This window comes from Fringilla coelebs (genome assembly GCF_963513975.1).
Source record: "Fringilla coelebs genome assembly, chromosome: 4".
Classification (NCBI taxonomy): domain Eukaryota; kingdom Metazoa; phylum Chordata; class Aves; order Passeriformes; family Fringillidae; genus Fringilla; species Fringilla coelebs.
The window spans coordinates 8,425,312-8,446,700 of NC_140032.1; the positions used below are offsets into that span (position 1 = coordinate 8,425,312).

Sequence of the window (21,389 nt, forward strand, 5' to 3'; positions counted from 1 at the left end):
TCGCCCCGTGGCCTTCCCTCCCCTGGCAGCCGGCCCTGCCTCCCCTCTCTGCCGGGCGGCCCCGCTCCCGGCCCCGCTCCCGGCGGGCGCCGCTCCCGGCGGGCGCGCGTGCGGGCGGCTCCGCGCGGGGGGATTTGAAACGGCCGCTCCGGGGGCCGCGCGGCGGCGGCGGCCAATCAGCGCCGCCGATTTTTCGCGCTGGTTCTGGCCGGAGGAGGGGGCGGGGCCGCCGCGCAGGACCCGCCGGAGCCGCCGCCGCCGCTGTGTCGCCTCGGCTCCCGCCGCTCCCCGGCACCGAGATACCGCCGCCGCCTCGCCTGGCTCCCCGGGGAGAAGGATGCGCTAGGGCACAGGTCGGTAGGCCGGCAGCGCGGCTGGCTCTCCCCCACGGGAAGGGAGGAGGCACCCGGGGCACGTTCCCGCAGGCCCCGGGCGGGAGGCGGGAGCGGCGGCGGCGAGGCTCGCCCGCCCGTGGGGATGCTGCCGCCCGGCCGCGCGCCTCGCCGCGGGCACCAGAAGCCCCTCTCCCGGGCCGGGACCGCGAGCCCTACCCGGCAAAAATGCAGCGGAGGCGGCGTGGGGGACTGGGGGTTCCGTGGCGGGGCATCCGTGCCCCCCCCTCCCGCCCCGGCGCTTCTCCCAGGGACTCCCCCTCCCGAGGCTCCGCTCCCCTCAAACTTACCGTCTTCATCTGCCCGGGCAGCCCGCAGCTCCCGTTTCCCCCTTCCCCGGATGAGGGCTTTTTTGTTCGCTCCCCCCACCTCCCCCCGCTACCTGGCTCTCGCTGCCTGTCCCTCGTCCCCCCCCGGAGGCTGCCGCAGGATTTGTGCCGCCGGCTGGGCCTGACTCTTGGGTGGCGGAGGAGCGGAAAGGAGCGATGCCGAGCCGGAGTCCCGGCTGTTGCAGCTTCATCCTTTCCCCCCGACCGCCTCCTCCTCCTCGGCGCTGCGGGAGGTCGGGGGCAGCATAAAGGGGTAAAGGAGAGGTGCCCACCCGTCCCACCTCCCTCCCCGGGGAACGGGGGATCAATCAGTGCAAATCAGAAAGAAAACCGGAGCGGGGGGGACACGACCGATGGGAAGGGGGGGAAAAAATCCTCCCCAGGATTTAAACCGCCCCCTTAAGGGGTAGTGAGGCTGCAAATGTCCCCCGCCGTGGCGGTGAGGGTGTGGGGAGGTGGAGGCTGCTCCTGCCCCTTCCCGCCGGGTAGGACTGAGATTGTACGGCAGCAGGAGTGAATGTAACTCTGGAAATGTATGGAGGGGGAAGCCATGTTTGATTTATTCCTCCACTAAACACTGGTGTGATGATCCTTCTACTTACACCCTTCTGCAGTCCATCCTGGACCGGTATGGGAGGAGAGCCTTGTTAGGAAAATGGAAAGAAAACATTCCTGCGAAGGCGTGCGGGATCGTTGGCTCGATATTCATTAAGTATGAGAGGACAGGGCTCTTGTAACTTGAATTGATATTTGTGTGGTAAAAGAGCCTGGGGAACTTGTATTCCCAAGGCCATAGTTACAGCTCATCTGCTGTGGCTTTACCGCTCTGGGGGTGGAGAAGGGAATTTGCCATACTTCTTGAATGTATTTATACTTGCTTTTTGGTTTGTTGTTTTTTTTTTTTTTTTAAATATGTCGGCTGAAAGGAGGAGTAAACACTAGTAGAAGTACAGAGACGGTAAACACCATATTTAAACAGATTTCAGAGAAAATGGGCTTCTTGCTTACAGGCATAAGGCAAGCAAGAGGCTCGTATCAGTCATTGCCCATGTATTTTGTGTGCATGAATATTTTCTTATTGGCATTTACATTGAAATTGGTTTATAATGATTGTTAAATTTAGGAGCTAGTGCACTACACACTGAGTAAGCTAAATAGGCCTGCTTTCAATAAAAATAAAAAGAAAAAAGAAGCTATGTTTGGCTTTTAGCCTTTGCATGCATCCAAGGAAGGTAAACACTGGGGTGGAAGTGAAGTTTGTAATAGGTTTTGCTAAGAGTCCTTGCTAGTGACTTAAGTGGACATATATATATATATATATATACGGTTACTAACATTCCTTGCACATGGAGAGTGTGGCTTCAGCTGCAAGAATAAATTGGTTCTTCACTGAAATGTTTGTATGTTAGTAGAATATCTGCAAACTTATTGCTGAAGCTATTATTTGCTCGTTTGCTGTGGGGACTTCGCTTGGGAAATGCAGCGTATCACCGTTAATAAACTCCTCAGTTTCACAGTGTGGTGAATTTGACTGTGGATTATTTGACTGTTGGATGAAATAATGGAATTAAACCGTTGTTTTGCAGGGCTACTCAGGGTTCAGTACTTAAAGTATATGCAATTTTTGGTTCCTTCAGTAGCTATCTATATCCCACATATTAAATCGTTCAGAGATTTTTGTCTAGTATGCAACCATCAGAAAATCTGACAGATTTTTTCAGTATGTGAATATAAATGCTATAAATACTAGTGGAGACAGTGTGAAGGTTATAGGACTATCCACCCTCATACATGCTTGGAAAAATCCAGGTATTAAAAGTACAGTAAAACTTACTACTTTATCAAATATTATTTTAAAATGTCACAAGAAACTGGGTCATTATACTTTAAGGGTCTAGATTTAAACTACTTTAGAAGATGGAAAATAAAAATAAAATATATTTCTTTTTAGTTCTGTATGAATCCATCAAATGGCTGGTAAGAATTTAAAAAAAAATCTGTCTGTGGGGCTCCGTGCCTTTTCCGAAGCCAGTGGTAGTTTTGCAGGTGAGATTATTGCATGTAAATTACTGCTTGCATGCGATAGACTGGATATTGCAGCAAAGCCAACCCTGCCTGGATTTAGACTGAAGGCAAAAAATGACTGTTGATGGGTGGCTTTGTAGTATTTGGGTGGGGAATGTACACATATATGTGAGTTTGTGTCCAAAACACTGCACTAATAAAGCAGCAAAGGAATGGCAAGAGGAGATTGCTTTTCCGTGTCCTGTTGTTTGTGGCCCTTTCACCTCTCACTGTTGCACTGAGCCTGCTTTTTGTTCCACCAGTGTCAGTACATTTCCCAAGTGAGGTCTTGTTTCTGCAGCCTGATAAATGTGAGTGTTTACTTGTGGTCAGTCAAAGCCTATTGACTGCACTGGGGCTCCATGTGCATCAATGTTCACCTGCTCTGCTCAGATTCCTGTGTCAGGGATCTGGTGTGTGATGAGTAGAAGATACAAACAGAATTCTTGCAGCAATTTGGTCACTGCTGGTCATTCCTGCTTATATAACCACACGACATTTCTTGGGTTTTAAGCATAGAAGTTGGTTTAATGCATGAAGATTGCACATATTTCCTGTATAGACCAAGGTAAAGGGCCAGGCCTTTTCTGGGAAAAAAAAATTAAACATCTCCTCGTGAGCAGTGTGCTGCGCAGTGACAAGCATCCATTAAGTGGTATTGCTGAAAACAACAGATTCCCTAACAGTCAGTAATCAGGCATGAGTGAGAACTGCTTGGGTGGGACTAATAATAATGCCATAGATGATGACTACATGTTTCAGTACTGTGTTTGTGGCTATACTATTTGAGCTCTTTCATTACTTTCCTGCGAAGAGAATTGAAGTGGCCTTCTGGATGAGTAGATGTGATAGATCTGGTGTAATTATCAAATCCAGCCTTGGGATGAAGGGAGAATGGAGATCATAGAATCAGAGAATGGTTTGAGTGGAAAAAGAACTTAAGTACCATCTAGTTCCACCCCCCTGCTATGGGCAGAGACACCTTTCACAAGAGCAGGTTGCTCAGAGCTCCCTCTCAAGTGGATCAGTAAGTCCCCTGTTTGTAGGGAGCTTCACTTTCCAGTTCGGCTGCAGCTTTGAGAAATGTCTTCACTGAGAGTGCACTAGAACCTTGGTGGTAAATGAGAAGTGGAGATGGAGCATGGCACCAGGGTAAGTGCTCAGGTGGTGAAGTGAGTCCAAATTTCCTTTGGTGCAAAATTGCAGAGAACTTGAAAGAAAGGGGGCTGGTAAGGACAGCCTTGTTGATGTGCCAGTATTCACCCTTCTGGTTGTAAATTCATGTAGTTGTTTGAATGGGTCAGTCAGGTATTTTATGCAGTTAATGATCACTTGGAAGGTTTTGATTCTGAGAACATTTTTGAAGGAAAAGAGAGAAAGTACCTAAATTTTCTGCCTTAACTCTACCTTCAAATTAGTTTCTCTATGACCTGCAGTCATTGGAGGTAGCTGTATAAATGTATTTACATTTTCCTGTCACTGACAGAAATTACTAAAATGATACATCAAGTGGTTTTTTAAATGCCTTTATCAAGTTTGTCAACATCTGTAACAGTTAATTAATATTTTTTAGCATCAGCAGGAAGAGAAGTTTTTGAAATCTGTAGAAGGAAAATGTAGGCCATATTCCTTTCTGGTGCCCTTTTGGTTGAATAACAAGCTACAAAAATACTCAAAGTTCATGGTGAACAGGAATTTATGCTAATATATATTAATACCTTGTGATGATAAGTTGTGCATGATGGACTATGCATTAACCTTCCTGACAAGCAACTCTAAACTTCAGCACCAGATAATCTATTGACTCTCTGGTACATTCAATAAGCAACTTCTGTCCAAAGCATACAGTAGATTACAACATAAACTGAATTTTTTAAAATGCATGTTGTGTGCAGTAGACAAATACCTGTGAATCATGCTTGAACCAAAAGCAGGATTTGGACTATGCTTGCTAATGTTAAGGAGTGGAAGTTCCCTTGAATGGAAGTTGTTCTTATGGTACCATGGTGTGCTGAGCTACGTGTGGAAAGTATGTGTTTGAAAATGTGTTTGAATGTTTCACAGCAATCAGATTGCACTTAGTGAGTATGGAAGAGTGAAGTACTAACCTAATGTACGTCACAGTTTTCATATGTTGGGCAAAATGACTTTGCCCTGGGGGCATCACTGGTGCAGGATCTCATATATGACTTATTGTGAAACTAGTAAAATATATAAGAGACTTAAAGCGTGTTTTAAATTGCAAGGATTGCTCAACAGGTGATGGCTCTGTTTCTAGTTTTGTTCCCATCCTTTTAGCTTGTCCTATTTTCATCCTGGTGAAAGATAGCAATTTGATCTTCTTTTGAACTTTGGTATTCAGCTCCCCAGCGCAAATTGGAGCTATTTGGGGTGAGGATACATAGGTGGCAAATGACTGGAAAACTGCAGCATGATGTGCTGTTAAACTTGATTTTGATAGAAGCTTTACCATTTTCCCTCTCCTGTCTGTGAAGGATACTGTTGGTTTTCTGTGTCTCTTTGGAGCAGCACAGGGATGTCTTGTTCTGTTGGCTGACAGTGATCACCATTTTACTATATTTGTGGCATCTCTTTGGCTTGTGCCTTATACAAAATACTAAAATATCAGCATCCATGCTAAAATGCACATTAAAAATGTGTTTTATACAGAATCAAAGAGTTGGAAGGGACCCCCAAGGACCATTGAGTCCTGTGCTGAAGTGAGTGGCCTGTACAGGGACTGAACCCATAATGTTGGAGTTATTCACACAATGCTCCAACTAGCTGAGCCAAACTCAGGGTATACAAATCATCTTCAAGTGTATTTGGCCTTGAGGGCTAAGATCAGAATTCCATGTTTTCATTGCCAAAGTCAAAGAACGTAACAGGAGTGAGTTCTGTTCTTGGAGTTCTGTTCTCTGAGTTCTGCATAGTAAACAAGAGATACAAATGGAGCAGAAGATGAGATATTCTGTGACAAAAATATCTTTTAAGAGAAAAGGCTGAGGTTAGGGAAGATCTTGTTGGAAATGTGATTTAACTGGAATTTGAAATATTTTGAAAAGCTACTGATTATGGAATAAAAGAAGCATTAGAATATGTAGCAATGCAGCCTTCTGTCATGGTGTTTGGGAACCATTCCACATATTTATTCATTCTAATAAGCAGAAATGTAAATGTTCATGCTGTGGCATGGGTTAGTCTCTGGAGCTGAGGTTCCCAAGATCACATATCAGATAAATTAATTGTGGGACTTGCCAGCCTTGGTGGGATTCCATTGGAGCAAAGATCCTGACTGCACTGGCACTCTGAAACATCTAAATTGGGGAGTTAACTCTGTAGTAAAGAATGCCTAGATTCTAGTCTGATAATAAAGCCAGAGAGATTTAAGCCAAAGTATGAACCTTGTAGAATAGTGTAGGGTGAAAGATGTGAATATGGATCATTTCCCTATATAGACTGCTTGCCAACAACTTTCAATCAAATACTTCAGAATGAAATTAATGTTGTGATTTTTCTCTGAGTGCAAAATGCAGACTCAGAAGCTGGTTTATAGTAGCACTCCTGAACAAACTAGAAACAAATGCTGGGATTAAATGTGGAATGTGACTGAAATTCAGCAGTTGTGCAAAAAAAAAGTTCCAGTCATAAAATGTGTAGCTGAAAGTGCATGTGCAATATCTGTTCATCAGGTGAAAGCCTGGCTCAAAATGGTAGTGATAGCTGAGCCTTCAGAAACTCTGCAAATAGGGAGAGCAGCTACAATTGCTTAACACTACTTATTTCTACAGTCAGAACTAGATTTTCCCATGAGAAGTATCTACAACACAATTTGTCCAAAGAACTAAATTTGATAAGACAGTGAAGTAATGCACAAAGCTAGTACTGTGCTGAAAGGAAAGCAAAAAATTACCGGAGATACCCACTGCAAACCTCTCCACACTGAAGTTTTAGAAAGTGGACAGGAAGGAATTGGTTTGTTAGACAAGGAAGTGTTTTATCTTTCTGTCTTTAAGTGGAATGGATAAGGTACACTACATCTACAGAAACTTAAAACTCAAATTCCAGACCTTTTACCTCTAACAGTTACACTAATCACTTTCTGAGAGATTTTTGATGTAGATGTAACAAAAGAAATAAAAAAGGAATTAAGAACCCTGAGAATGATGGTAATGCATTTTGGCAGGAGCATGGTAAATCTCCAGCACAGGGAAATACTTCAAGTAATGTCCAGACCAGAAAGGCCACTTCATAACAAGTATTTGGATTTGTTTGAAGAGTGTCTAATGTCTGAAGTCTCAGGCCTTGCTTGAGTGTTCCTGGCATATGTTTGCCAGTTCCCTCTCTGTGTGTTTTGCCTCAAGGAAATACATTGATAGAATTATTAATGTAGTTGCATGTAAATAGTTACGGTCTGTGTGAAGTAGATCAGAATTAGCATAGTATGGCCAGGATCACATTATAGTCAGTTCCATTCAGATGCGGATAGTGCAGTTTTTAGTGAATGGTGTGTATCTGTAAGTTAAATTCTGTAGTGCCATGGAGTCAGGATTAATTACCTGTGACCTTTACCTTCCAGATCTTTACCTAATGCTATGAGATGTGAAGCTGAATGTACTGAGTGAAAGAAATCAGCTATTTGTACACATTACCTGTCCACAGCACAGAGGTACGCTATGAGTGCAATGTGTTGCTGCTTCTGTAACCAACAGAAGATGTGGCCAAATGCTGCTCCAGGATTATTATGCCCTCTCTGTGTACATACAGCTGGGCCTTCATAGTGTTGGCAAAGCCTCACATACCTCCAGTGTCACTGCCACTTCCTAGAATGATTCCAAGGCACCAAGTGCTTCTGGCATTTAAATGCACCCACTTGGATGAAGAGGTTTTAATGCTGTGATAGACAAAGATAGCAGACTTGTCAGGGTCTAGGCAAAATGACTGTAGCCTCTGGATTAGTTAGCTGCTGTTTGGTCAGATCTGGGAAACACTGATTTCTGTAGAGGTGTAGCAGATAACATCTTGTTAACACTGCAGTTTGATTCATTGCCTATAACATTTTATGGTGTCATCCCAGGTTTGATCTTCCCTTCCTTGAATTCCCTCAGAATTCAAAGGATCAGAAATTTTCATGATTCTCTGGGTGAAGCTTCAGGCAATTGCTATGCTGTCACAACTACATATGGGAATAGGAGCAGAATCAGTGGCCACAGTGAAGAGGAAACATTGTAGTGTGTTTATCTGCTGCAGTGAATATTATGTAAGCCAGATCCTGAAAGTGTGGTGCAAGGAGTAGAGGTGGGATGCTGACTAAAAAAGGCAGTGGGATTAAAAAAGTTGTGGGAAATTACAGTAGTGTTAGACCAGGTGAAAAAGCAGCATAAATAAAGAACTCTGCACTGAAATGCTATGCTATTTGAGATTGTCTGTGATTGTGTTTGGTTCTCTGTCCCCAAGCCATGTAGATGCCAGGTGCACAACTCTGAGCTGCCTGAAAGACAGGGAGAGACATTATTTCAAAGACCTAAACTGAGCAAGTACTGGATTGTTGAGTCCTGTTTTGCTAGAGAGGGACCATTCCCTTCAGAGATCTGCAGTACACAGAAAAATCTCAGGTTTGGGAGCTGCCTCTTTGTATTTATTAAATACTGGTGATATATTCACTAGTTTCTACCATTTTAGGCACCAGTGTTCCTCCCTGCTTTGTGCAGAGGAGAAGCCGTTCTGTTTGATCTGTGGTCCCACCACAGTGGTATGTGTAGTCTCTCTTCAGACAGAATTACAGCATCTTAGAAGAATTTGATTTTACTCCAATGTATCTCATTGCTTCCCCCACCTCCAGCAGCATGAGTGGAACTGACAACATTAAATTTCTGCAGCAGTGGAAAAAAAATACTTCTGTGACTTTAGGTAAAGGAACTCATGGAGAGGAATCCACAGAATCTTCTAGCCTTGTCCACGTGAAAGGGTTGGTTGCAAAAGCTTTTCCCAAGGAAGAACAAGAAAGCAAGTCCATTCATTCTGTAATCTTGCTTTCTGCAGTAGCAAGTGGCATTTAAAGGGAAAAACTTGCTTTCCATTCTACAGTAGTTAAATGTACAAGTTGTTGTTACCTATTGTCTCGATAAGAAGGCAGTAAATACTTGTTTTGGTTCATGAAAATAGGCTGTGACATGGAAGTTCCGAAATTTCATCCATCGGGAAAAAAAAGCAAATCCAAAACAAATTTTAAAAGATGGAGATTTTTTTTTTTCCCCAAGAAAAATATTTGGTGGTAAGTAATATTGGGTAATAAGTGCAACTGTAAGTACACTAAATCTTTTCACAGAGTTTTCAAAATGTGCTTTATCTTGTTATATCTTCTGCAAGATTAATGAAGTCTTTACTTCAGGTGCTTTCACATTAAAAATCGTCTCCTTTGGACAAATGCTTTTCTTAAAATTTTCCTAAGACTCATGAATTTTTAGACAGGTTTGGTATATTTATTTTTAATTCTATCTCAGCTACTGCAGTAAAGGTTTTCTTCATGAGAGATGCTGCTTTTGAATTTTCTGGCTAGAACTGGTTTGTGACAACTTTTGGCCAATCTTGCAATGCAAGCTTTAGTTGTGTTTTCTTCTAAAATAAAATTCTGTTTAGAATTTTAGATCCTGTAGTAATTTTTTATTGTTTTAATGCGGTGAAGAACAGTTACAGTGTACTATACCATAGTAAATACTCATCTACTCCTATCTGATATTTTAGGGGTTTTATACAGGATATTATGAGTAAGCATACTCAAGTTTTCAAATGTATTATTAGCAAAAAAAAGTGTTGTAACCTTCTTAATCTCATTAAGTATTTTCTCTCATTCTGATCTGAAAATAGGAATAAGCTTTTGTCTTAAAATTGATGGGACAATGGAGAACACTTACCAGAAAGCAATCTTAACACAAAAAAGCAGCAGCCATCTATTAGCTTTTTAGTGCCAGCTGAAAGCCTGATTTGTAGGTAATAAAAATAGCTTTTGTGGATAAAATTCTCTTACTGGGAATTTGTATTGAAGTTTTTCATCCTCCCCTTCTTTCCCCCACCTCCCTGTGCCTGCCCCAAGTAATTCAGCAGAGTAAGAAAACCCTTAGACAAAACAAAAGTGATATTTAATAGAGATGCTTGTTGGTGGTTACTTACTCAGTTCCCTCCCTTTGGCAGAATTGAAAGGAATGGAGTACTCCATTATTTCTGACACACCAGAAAAGCATCTCTGAAATTACAGCAGATGTGGACAAAATAGCTAATAAATATCACATAAATGATAGTGGCTTGGATAGTGAAGGAGGAATCTGACATGCACGCTAACTGCATTTGACTCATGACTCCTGTCAGATGATGAACTTTCAAGTAATTAATGCGTGATTTAAAATGTCTGCAAGATAGTTTGCCTTATATAGAACCTGTTTTTTTAGTATGAAAACGTGTACAAAGCCACTGCAAAGATTGTCCAGTTGTCATTGTCTGATTAAAAATTCTAGAGACCTTCATCTGATAAGAAATCTTCCATACTGAAAGCTATTTGTTGACAAGCCAAAATATCATGTTTATTCAGCAGACTCCTGGTTATAATGTTTTTTCCCCCTTTGTTAGTGAAAATGGTACTTGTTGGGTCACCAGACATTCCGTATGGGACGATACTGGCTTAAGCTCATTAGCTGCTACTAGCGTGTGATGCTTTTGTCCTCTTCCTTTCCCTGCCCTCCCCCCACTTTCCTTTTCAATAGATACAGAGTCATCTGGAAGAAGATAAGGGATTGCTTTTGCTCCTGTGTGATACCGTGGTCCAGCAGGAGTGCACTTGATTTTAGCTACCAAATCTAATTGTATGCTCAGCTGCTTCAGGACCTTACTCTTACAACTTGAATCAACCAGATCTTGTCTGTGATCTATCTTATTTCATTCCTTCATGTCTTGTCTTCTAGATCTCCTTGCATTAATTCCAAACTCATAGCAGCGCTGCTTGGTTGGTGGTTATTTTCTCCTTGCCCCTTCTTTCCTTCTCTGTCCCCATCTCTCACAAAGGGCCTGATCCTTCTTCTTCTTATAGTTACTGTGAAGTTTTGTATAGTAAAGGTGGTTCAAAATGTTCCTGCCTTCAATTTTGATCTTCTTTCCTGAAACCCTTTGTTACTCCCATGTGTAGATTTTCTTTCTTTTACCCAGACCCCACAATGTAGCTTATTTTTTGCAAGGAGGACTGATATGTGTATCACTAATTTCCATCCCACTTGTTGTCCTAGAGATGGTGACTAACCTGCAAATTGCTGTCTACATGTCTCATCTCCCCATGGGATTATATTTTCTGTTAGGTACTCACATCTGTTATCTTAGCCCATTATTCTGCCTCTTACTTTAAGCCTCTACTCATTTGGTTCCATTAAATCTTTGTACAAACATGGTCTATTTCCTATGTTTTATAATCTGTATCTCCTGGTTCTGGTATCTTACAGTTTCAAATTACTGCCCTTGTCTTCATTTTCCCATTTATTATTGTTGTGGGTATATTAACTTTCTCCTTTTACCAGTATTACTCCTGGATTTGTTGTCTCTCAGCTCCAGTGATTTGAGGAGCCTTTTTCAGTGTTTTCAGCTGTTTTTAGTGAGAGTCATTCACTGAAGTTCTTGAAATCTGTGTCTCTTCAGGTGGATTAGGCACATCAAGGTAACTGCTCAAAGTTCAGGGTCTTTCACATACTGGTCTTTTTGTTTTAGTTTCTTTTTCTGTTTTTGTTTTGGTTTGGTTTTTTCTGGTTTTTTTTTTTTTTTTTGGTTGTTTTTTTTGTGGGTTGGTTTGTTCTGTTTTTGTGATATGGAGTGCATACTGTTAGGTTTATTTGCTAGAAAGAGAATAACTTGATTTTTTTTAAGCCATAGCTTTTAATTTGGTTATCTGTAGGTCATTGTTCAGACAAGGCCTTGAGAAGTTTGATCTGGCTTAAGCAAGGGGTCGGAATAGATGATCTGAGGAAATCCCTTCCAGCCTAAGTTACTCTGTGGCTATGGTGATTTTTATGTTCTGACATTCTTAAGATACCCATTCTAATTCATCAGTGTCCTGAGATCAAGTGCACCAGTAACCATCTCACTGGATTATTTACTGCTTTTTTGGAGGCCTCTAGCTGGATGGCTTTGTACCTTCAAGATGTATGTGATGAGAGTAAGATTTCTAATTCAGCCGCACAGAACAGAGTGTGGATTAGCAGATGCACTGGCCCGATGCAGAAATCCATCCGTGCCCTGATGAGCAGTTCATGGAGCCACCCTAAACCTGCTCCTGGCCCGGGAGGAGCCGCGCCCAGCCCCGCGCCCACTGGAGGGCGCTGCGGCCGCACGGAGCCGCTCCCGGCCCCGCGGGGAATTCGGGACTTGGATGCCCAAATCCCATCTCTGGTTTGCTCCGTTAAGGATCCCTGCGGAGGACGTGCAGATTTAGCAACAGTCCGCTGGATTGGTTGTTTTGTTCTTGGTTTTGGTGGTTTTTCCAAGGAATTTTGCACTCTGTAACTGTGTGACATGCTTCCCAGCAGGTTTGCCTTTTGCCCAGAGATTTATAGAGTTTGTCACTAGTTGTTTCTTAAGAGAAATGTGATTTCAGTTAAATCTGCTGAATCACACGTGAAACACTGTTGTGTTATTAATTGGGTTGAGAGTTTGTCTCATGTCCATGTTTTCGGAGAATATATTGTGAAAGGACATGAGTTCCCTTTAGGTTTAGTCATTTATTCTGTTCTGATTGAGTTTTGAGTTTCCTTTTATCTCAGATTCCTCTTAAGAAGAGTTAATATAGTTGACTGCTTTCTACTCATTTTATCAGAGATTTTATTGGTAATTCAGAGTTCATCTGGCTAAAGAAAGATTAGAATTTTTTCTCTTGCAGATTCACTTGGAGTTCAGGTACACTTGCTGTCCTTGCCTTGTTTAATGCCAGATTTTCAGACTGCTCTTTCTGCCTGGAGGGAGAAGGGTTTTCATCTCTCAAATGAGTCTGTATAGCTTGTGTGGAAAGACACCCTTTTATCTTGTAGATATTTTAGAGCAGCGTGTTAGGGAGATGGGACCACTTGCTAAGGAGCAATGGAGCTGCAGTTTTTAATTTTTTTTTTTTTTGCATCTTTGTAAATGAAAAGTTTTCATGTTCGTCAGCTGCTTTGAATTCAGGCTTGACATCCTTAAGAAGCTTTGGCAGGCTACAGCAGTGCTCAGTTATGAACATGTTTACATTGCTGCTACTGTGTAGAGCTATCAAAAATGCAAGTTGGAGGAGTATGCCAGTTGTAAGCATTATAACCATGTGCATTAATAAACAAGGTGAGATTCAGAAGTGAATTCTCCCATAGCAACTGACAATTCAATAGTTATTCATCATGGTTTTTGCTGCACTTTTTTGGAAGCATGGGAGACTAGATTTGATGAAATTTTGATTCGATGTGACAGTCCTTGGACTTAATCATGTATGAAATTGGTTACCTTGAGCATGGATATGATGATTATTGTGCTGAGCTTTCATAATATTTATCGTAGTGTATTTTTCTATATCGTGTATATACTGGACCCAGTAATATGAAGAATCTATGCAGGTGAATTTTAAAAATTGAAACCGTCATCTTGCCTGGTTTAGGAGCACAAAGGAGTCATTCTGCCAGACTGATTTATTTGCTACAGTGGTGTAATGTTGAAATAGGTAGGGTTAGCTTTTAGAACCCTTGAAGAACCTGTTTAAGGCAGAAAATAGTGCAGTTTTAGCTTCTTGCACGTTTGCAAATTTCTGTATGAAAAGTGGGTGTTAGATGATATTGTTGCCATGAAAAATCTAAAATTCCAGGAGTTGCTTTGATCATTTAAATTTTGTCCAGTATGGTCACTGGCCTGATAGATTAGCTGTTTCCTGGTGGGCTGGTTTTCCTGGCCCAAAAGTCACACTCTTTATTCATTTTTACAGCCAGAATGCCTTGAATAATGTCTGGAGACTGTCTGAGCTGTGGTGTTTCTGCAGGGGGTGTGTTTTGGTGGATGGTTGAAGTTTGGAGAGTGAGGAAGGGAAGCTTGTGATGCTGCTGTCCATAGTGTAGGTGCTACAGGAACACAGCCTGTGGGCTTTCTATGCTGGCACAGCCTCTTGGAGATAAACTCATCTGGTTTATGTTGTTAATAATGATATTATCTTAGGTCTAACCTCTTACTTGTTTTATATAGTGCAGTACCTTTGTGTAGTTATTGCAAGCAACACTCATGCTGTAGATAGTTAACAAATGGTTAAAATGAAAACTGATTTTGCTTTCCACTTTTGATTTAATAAAATTGATGATTCATTGATCTGTTTTATTGGAATTTTTTTGTAATGCATATTAACAAATACTAAGGCATTTTGCCTCTGAAGATTGTAAACAAAGCTTTTTTTAGTAAAACTAATGAAGTATGTTGAGTTTTATATTACTGCTGACATCTTTCTGAATACTTAATAGCTTTTGACTTTTCTTGTTAAAAACATTTTTTGTCTTTTTGTCTTAATATAGCAGTGTAAGACTGGAAACATCTGGGCTGAATGGACTTTAGCATCAAAAGAAGTTCTCAACTGTTAACTCAAAAAATTAACTGCATCAAAATGAAGCAGGTACCAGAGATCCTTGGAAATACCAATGGGAAACCTCAGAATTGTGAAGTGAATCGTGAATGTTCTGTCTACTTGGGCAAAGCACAACTTTCTGCCACTCTACAGGAAGGAGTCATGCAAAAATATAATGGCCATGAGACTCTTCCATTTATTCCAGCTGATAAATTGAAAGATCTGACCTCTCGGGTGTTTAATGGCGAGTCCGGGGCCCAGGATGCCAAGCTGCGCTTTGAACCTCAGGAAATAAAGGGAGTTGGAACACCCCCCAACACTACTCCTATCAAGAACGGCTCTCCAGAAATAAAGCTGAAAATCACTAAAACCTACATGAATGGGAAGCCTCTTTTCGAGTCCTCCATTTGTGGAGACAATGGTGCAGATGTGTCTCAATCAGAGGAAAATGAACAGAAGCCAGCAAACAAGGAGAGGAGAAGCAGAAAAAGAAGCATAAAATATGACTCCTTACTTGAGCAGGGTCTTGTTGAAACAGCATTAGTATCAAAGACTTCAAGCACCACTGAAAAGAAGGTAGTACTTCTTTAATGTTTTCTGTGTTTTGTAAGGTTTGTTAATCATACAGGAATTTCAGTGTTTGTATGCTCATCTTCAGGGATTTAGTAGGTGCCTTCCACAAATGAGGAGAATAATTTTCTGTGCCTTTCTTTGTCTCAAATAAAGAACAGAAGCACTCTAGTTCTAGTACCTGTTTCCTCCCTAGGATAGGAGTACCCCATAAATTCCGTTTCCATATCAGTAAAGTAAGTCTCCAGAGCAAATTAGGGCATGTGAAGTATGTGATATATGAAACAGAAACTTCTTCTAGACATGTAGTCAATACCTAGTCAGGATGTGCACCTGAGCAAGGGAGCTGAGGAGGCCTATAGGTTTAGAGATGGTCTTTAACTCCTGGAGAACAAGGTATTCTGGCTTCTTAATAAGCATATGTTTAAAAAAAAAACAACAACCTACCTTTTTCTCTATTTCTGATTCTGAATTAAAAGAAAAATGTACTCAGTCAGCTGGCTGATCAGCCAGCCTCTTTGCCATCAGAGTTTGGCAGTTGAAATGCAGTCCCTATGCCTATTTGTGATCTGAAAAGAGATGGTTTTGCTTGCTATAACCCAGTGACTTATTTTAATTGAAAATATCTAGATCTTGTATTTGGCGTCATTAATTTTGTGATGACGCTCTTTGGTTTTTTACTTCTTTTAAATGTTGGCAGAAATGTTTACACTTTTTTTTAATTTGCCATACCAAGTTGTAAATAAGAATGCTGCTGGGAAGCCTTTTCCCCCTTTACTTAGCTTTTATTGCTAGACTCCATTTAAAGGAATGTGGTTTGCAATAGCTTTATCTCAGAGGAAAAACCCTACATAGCAGGGATACTTCTATGTATATTAGGTTTCTCAGTGAATAATTCAGAATGGTGTTGTATAACAATGGTGATTGTTAATGAATGCTTTGGATTGTTAAAAGGTCCTGGTTTTGCACACCTTAAACACAGAACGTATGTTACGGTTTTCTGTCAGCTGCAGTTAATCATGGAATCGTGGGCTGAAAAATACCTCTAAGACCTTCCAGTCCTGCCATTAACACAGCCCTGTTGATTGTTACTTTCTTCCGAGGTCACACGTACAGAGAAGAAACAGAGTTGCTGTATTGCTGATTTTATTTGCAGTTCTTTTCAATAAAACTAAATAATAAATGAGTTCACAGAACTATGTAAATGTTTTTCTAGGTATCAGAAAAATTAACCATTTGTTTATGGTTTGAGTGTGTAATCTCTACTAAAATTATCAATACTCACGTTTTCAAGAATGTTCAAGAGTTTGTTTTCTTTAATTTACTTAAGGAGAATGTTTTAACACTAACTGGTTCAGACTTTTCTGAATCATTACTCAGTGGTAAAAGGTATGGACAGAATCAATATTTCGAGTAATTCTTTGTCCAGCTCATTGTTAATAAGGATAAATTGGACTAAAAGTTGGCATGTTTAATAGCATTGACGACTGAAGCATATTTGTGTGGGTTTGTTATTTTGGTTTTTTTTTCAGAAAGAGGAGGTGATATTTAATATGTCCACCTGAGCAGTTTGTTCTGAAGCCCTTTACATTGTTGTCCATTGAGAGTGGCCTTTAATTTTTCCTGGTGCGCAGTTCATTTAAAGTGAAAAGAAAGGTTTGTCTGGTTTCCTTGAGCTGTCTTTTGGGCAGAAATTATCAGGAGAAAACCACATCAACGCTGTTTCCCAGAGTGGTTGGGGCTCAGTGGCTGCTGACTGATAGGGTTATTTGCTCCTGTGCCAAACCCCTGAGCTACCAAACTGCCCAGTCGAGGCAACCACCTGCTTCATCTCAGCCCTTGCAATATTGCAACTTTGCTCTTTTCAGAGTTTGAAACAGAGGGTCACACTTCTGACTTCTTTTTTTCCTAGCATAGTGCACTTTAAAGCACAAAGGTCAAAAGGAGAAGCATTTAAAGGTTGCAAGATGTTATTTTATAATTCCTTGATTGTAAAAAACCTGGGGCTTTTTTTCTGTCACAGGGAGGGTTTGCAACTGTGCAGGTTTTAAATAAGGAAAAACAAATATGAAGGAACATGTGAAGGAGATTTTTCAAATGTTTGTCCACGTGTATTTGTCAGGCTTGTGACATACATGTGTTTTCTGTGATGATAACTGTAATGTCTTAGTATCAGTGTTTGGTTTCAGGCTCTAGCCAGCATCCATGGCCACCATCCAAGGCCTTTATGTTAGTGCATCATACTGTGGTTTTATGTAGCTGATTGTGGCTGCAAAGTGGAAATTAGGTAAATATCCTTAGAGTAAAAGCTGATTAATTTTGCACTCAGGTACCTGTTTATTGTAGGTTACAAGTTAATGCAGAACCTGTTTGTCTGGTTTTATTTTTCATCTGGTTTCTCTCTGTTTCTTGTAGTCCAGCCTCTTAGTCCTTTGATTTAACAAAAATCACCATGTTTCAAATGCAGCCTTTTGTGTAGGGTAATCATATCTCTGTCTGATGGACACAGCAGATTACTATTGCACTGAGGTGAGAGGCATATCATGTAACAAATGTTCCAGTGCTCTGCTGTTGGGTGTTCTTGTTGTTTGGGCATTTTTTGTTAACAGAAATGAAGGCTATTTAAAACATTGTCTGTGAGTTAGTTTTCAGCTGGGAGTAAATGGGATCTGCCCAGCTCTGATATGAGTTAGATTTCTGTCGATAACCACCAGCTTTTCCAGGCCTCTGAGAAACAGCTGTAATGCTTTCATTTTCCCAGGGTAAAGGAGATGAAGTGGGACAATCTGTGCCTCTTTCCTCCTCCCCTCCTTCTTTTCACCCTTCTCTCCACCTGAGGAGTTTACTTTAAAATCCAGGCCTCTCATGATAAGGCTTGGTTTCACAACTTTGAAGCCAAGGCAGTGCACCCTGAATGTTCTGTGTTATGGGTGGTGGATATCACATGTTAGAGGTTTGAATCAGTGCCAGAATCGTGGGCTCCTGGAGCTGCTCATGTGCCGGGGTGCCCTGGGACTGGGATTTGTCCTGACTGCTTTTCAAGTCACTGTTTTCACTACCAGTGAGGAATGAGATTTTCTTACTCATTGCTGGTGTTAGAAGTGAAGCGATCCTGTTTGGAGGAGAACAGCAGAGGTTTATTTCATATATGAATGTGAAGTAATCCCAGTATGATCCCTAGAGCAGTGCAGAGTTTCTGTGCTGGAAACAGAGAGTACATATGTGTGCAGCTCTCATGCTGGGGGTCCCTGGGTAGGTCTGTGCTCTCTGAGTGGGGGAGCAGCCCAGTCTGTGATCCTGGCACATCTGAGCTCCTTCTGCAGAAGCTGGGATGGGCTTACATGTGGCAGTTTGCCCTTTTGGCCGGGCTTCTTGGCCTGGCTTCCCAGCACAGGTGCAGTAGCTCACAAAAGCCAGCAGCACTATGTCCAGAACAAACCTGGAAGTCCACATCTGCTCTACTTGCTAGTTTAAGGTTTCCAGCTGTGTAATACTTGTACATGATCCAGAAACTATACCTTCCACATAGCTTCCTATCCGCTTTTCATGTAGTTCTCTTCTAGAATTATACCAGAAACTTGGCAGGTTTTTCCTCTCTCTCTCTCTGCAGGATATGGCCTGTAATGACCTTGCAGTAACTACATGGGGGGCAGTTGCAAATTGCTGGAGAAATTCCACTTGTCCTTGTCATATGTTTATTTGCCATTTCACCTTCACAGAGGAAAACTTTCTGGCTAGCTCCATTATATCCAATATCTAATTACTGGCGAAGATTTAAAACCCAGTAAGAGGAGAACTGAAACAGTCTGAGGATGATCTTCTAATAGTGTCTGTGGTAACTAAATACAGGAAGCTGGGGACCAGTGAAGGTGATGATATTTCTCTGATGTTTGCATCTAATCAGGTAGAGGCCAGCACAAAGCAACAAGTTCCCTTTGTAATATTGGAGAGTGGTGTTCCTTGAATGTTTTATTATTGCAGATGGTACAGACAGACCCCAAGATTGCTCATTTTGTCTTAATTTCAAAAAGAAAAACAAGTAAAACAAGTATGCGTTTTCAGGGGAAGGACTTGATTGTTTCTTATCATCAGTTGTTAGAAATTCCATGTAAAGCACAGTTACTCTATTTGTCACAAAATGTGCAGCTGAGCTGCCACAGGAATCAGGATTTATAATTGTAGGATAAAATGAACTCAGTTATGTTTTCCTTTTTAATAGACTTTTTTGAGGTATCAGATCCTGTCTTCAGGCAAGTGATTACACAGGCTGTCTAGCTGATGTCACCAGGATCCCAAAGGAGAAGGAGTAATCCTAAAAATCTCTTCAGGAACAGGAGAAATAACTTCTTACCCTTTTTGGGAGAGTTTCTGAAATACTGTTTTGCATTAGCCCTTGGTAAAGGATTAAATTTAGCTGAGCCTTGAGAACTTGTTAGTGCTAAGCAGCTCATGATGTGCAGCAGTAATTGTTACTTCAGTACTTTAAATTGTTTTTTCTTAATGCCTCATTGGGAAAGTATCTTAAAGAACCATTTGTTCTTTCAGAAGCACTAAAAAGCATACAGCATTGTACTGGTTTGAGGGGAGCTGTGAGTATTCTCAGAGTGGCTACAAAATTAATTGCAGAAAACCTGAGTATTTGTTCAGGCTTTCCATACCAGACTTCCTGTTCTTGTATGTAAAAGTGGCTGATTTAAGTGCGCTTTTTACGTAAAACTGTTGTCCCAAGAAGTGTTCCCTAAATACATATTTTTGTCCTCTCTCTTCATAAACACATTGGTGGGAGAATCCAAATGGAGTATGAAGTAATATCTTGAAGTGTTGACAAAAATACTAAGAATAGCACCAAGTTGGATCAAGGAGCCATTTAATTCAGCACCTCAGCTCGGGGAGGGTTCAGTGGAGGAGGCATAATGGGGAATACAGATATTGCAAATCATAGAGTGAGTGATGCTCCTTTTGGATATACTCAGCCTCCAGCAGTTTGTGACTCAGAGGTTTCTGGAGCTGGTGACTTTGTATTTAATGGCTGTAGATGGCTGAATTCATGGAAGGAGACCTTGGGTTCTCTTTGAGCCAGTGTGAGCTTTTTGCATCCAGTACATGAAGTAACAAGGCAATTAAGCAGCTCTTTCACCTTTTCAATTTGCTGCCTACTTGTTTTGCTAGATTCTGCCATAATAATAGAAATAGGGATCGTGGACTTCTTTTACTGGTCATTGTGTAGATTTCTCACAAACCTGCTCTATTTTGAATTTCAGCTTGTCCAGTACGGGTGTGTTGTTCCACATATTACAGAAGCAATTCCAGAATGCTACTTCACGTTACCCTGTTTCTGCACTTTGGGTTGTGCAGTCTTGTGTTTTATTTTATTTTAGAATAAGGAACCAGAGCAATAGAGGACATTCAAAATATAAATGTCTTGTGAATGCATACAGTGGCATGTTAATTATTTTCTATATTGTTCTTAATTTCATTATTTTTCATTATGAGTAATACTTAGCATATGATTGATTCCTGACTGCTTCTGAACACTGAGCCAGGTTTCTGTAGAAAAGAGCTGACCAGATGTAGCTAAGTCAAATTCAAAGAATGTCAGCATCTCTTGCATTTTTTCATATTTATCATTGGCTTGTGCATTCCAGAGCTTTTTCTATTTTATTTTGGTCTTTTGGGCATTATGGTGGACATGATAGATGAAGTAAAGTGGTGAGTAAGCCATCTTTTGAAGAACTGACTTCCCTTTACATGTCAGCAGCAGATGGTGTTGAGAGATTAATGGCGGTTTCTGGTTTTATAAGCTGACCAGATTTATTGTCAGTTTTTGCACAGGTAATGTCATGATTTAAGTGATTTAAAATCTCAGTTTTTCCTTTTCCTCCTTCTGTATTGACCACTATAGGTTGGTTTGGCAAGGAACTTGATGCTTGTTTCACTGGTTTTTTTAGCCTTTCTGTTGCTCTGCTCAGTGTTCTGCTTAATCAAAATAATGCATGTCTAAATCTCACGTGTAGCAAGGAGTTAGATCTGAAGTTCAGGGTTGTGTTACTTGGATGGATTTACAGGCAGATATTTGGGAAACATTAGTGATCTGTACCAGATGTAATTTCTGGCCCTTATAGCCCCCTTCTGTCAAGAAAGAAAGATATTTTGTATTAACCCTTAGGCAAAGTAGCAAAAGCAAAATATTTTGATCTGTCTTGGAGCAGTGGGTTCAACCTCCTTTACAAGTTTCCTTGTTTTAGAGTGGATTTTATGTGGGGCACATGACCTTTAGGTTCTCCAAAAGAAGTCTTTGTCCACAGACACTAATTTTATGTTTCTCTATTACCATCTCTCATCATCTTTCAATTATAAATAAAGAGATCCAATTGAGCTAATATTTTTGCTTTTTGTGAATACCTCAAGTATCTACAGGAGTTGTGCTTCCATGCATCA

The 21,389-nt window shown here is 41.0% G+C and overlaps 1 protein-coding gene across 1 annotated transcript in view; it reads left to right on the plus strand.

The window, feature by feature from the left end:
* The window catches only part of NSD2 (nuclear receptor binding SET domain protein 2), a gene marked incomplete at its 3' end in the record, with an annotated part of 95,281 nt that overhangs the window by 23,816 nt on the left and 50,076 nt on the right, over nucleotides 1-21,389 (plus strand). The window contains exon 2 of the mRNA XM_084204372.1: nucleotides 14,332-14,957. Coding sequence (XP_084060498.1) covers nucleotides 14,361-14,957 — 597 coding nt within the window. The 5' untranslated portion in view covers nucleotides 14,332-14,360. The remainder of the gene's footprint in view (nucleotides 1-14,331; nucleotides 14,958-21,389) is intronic.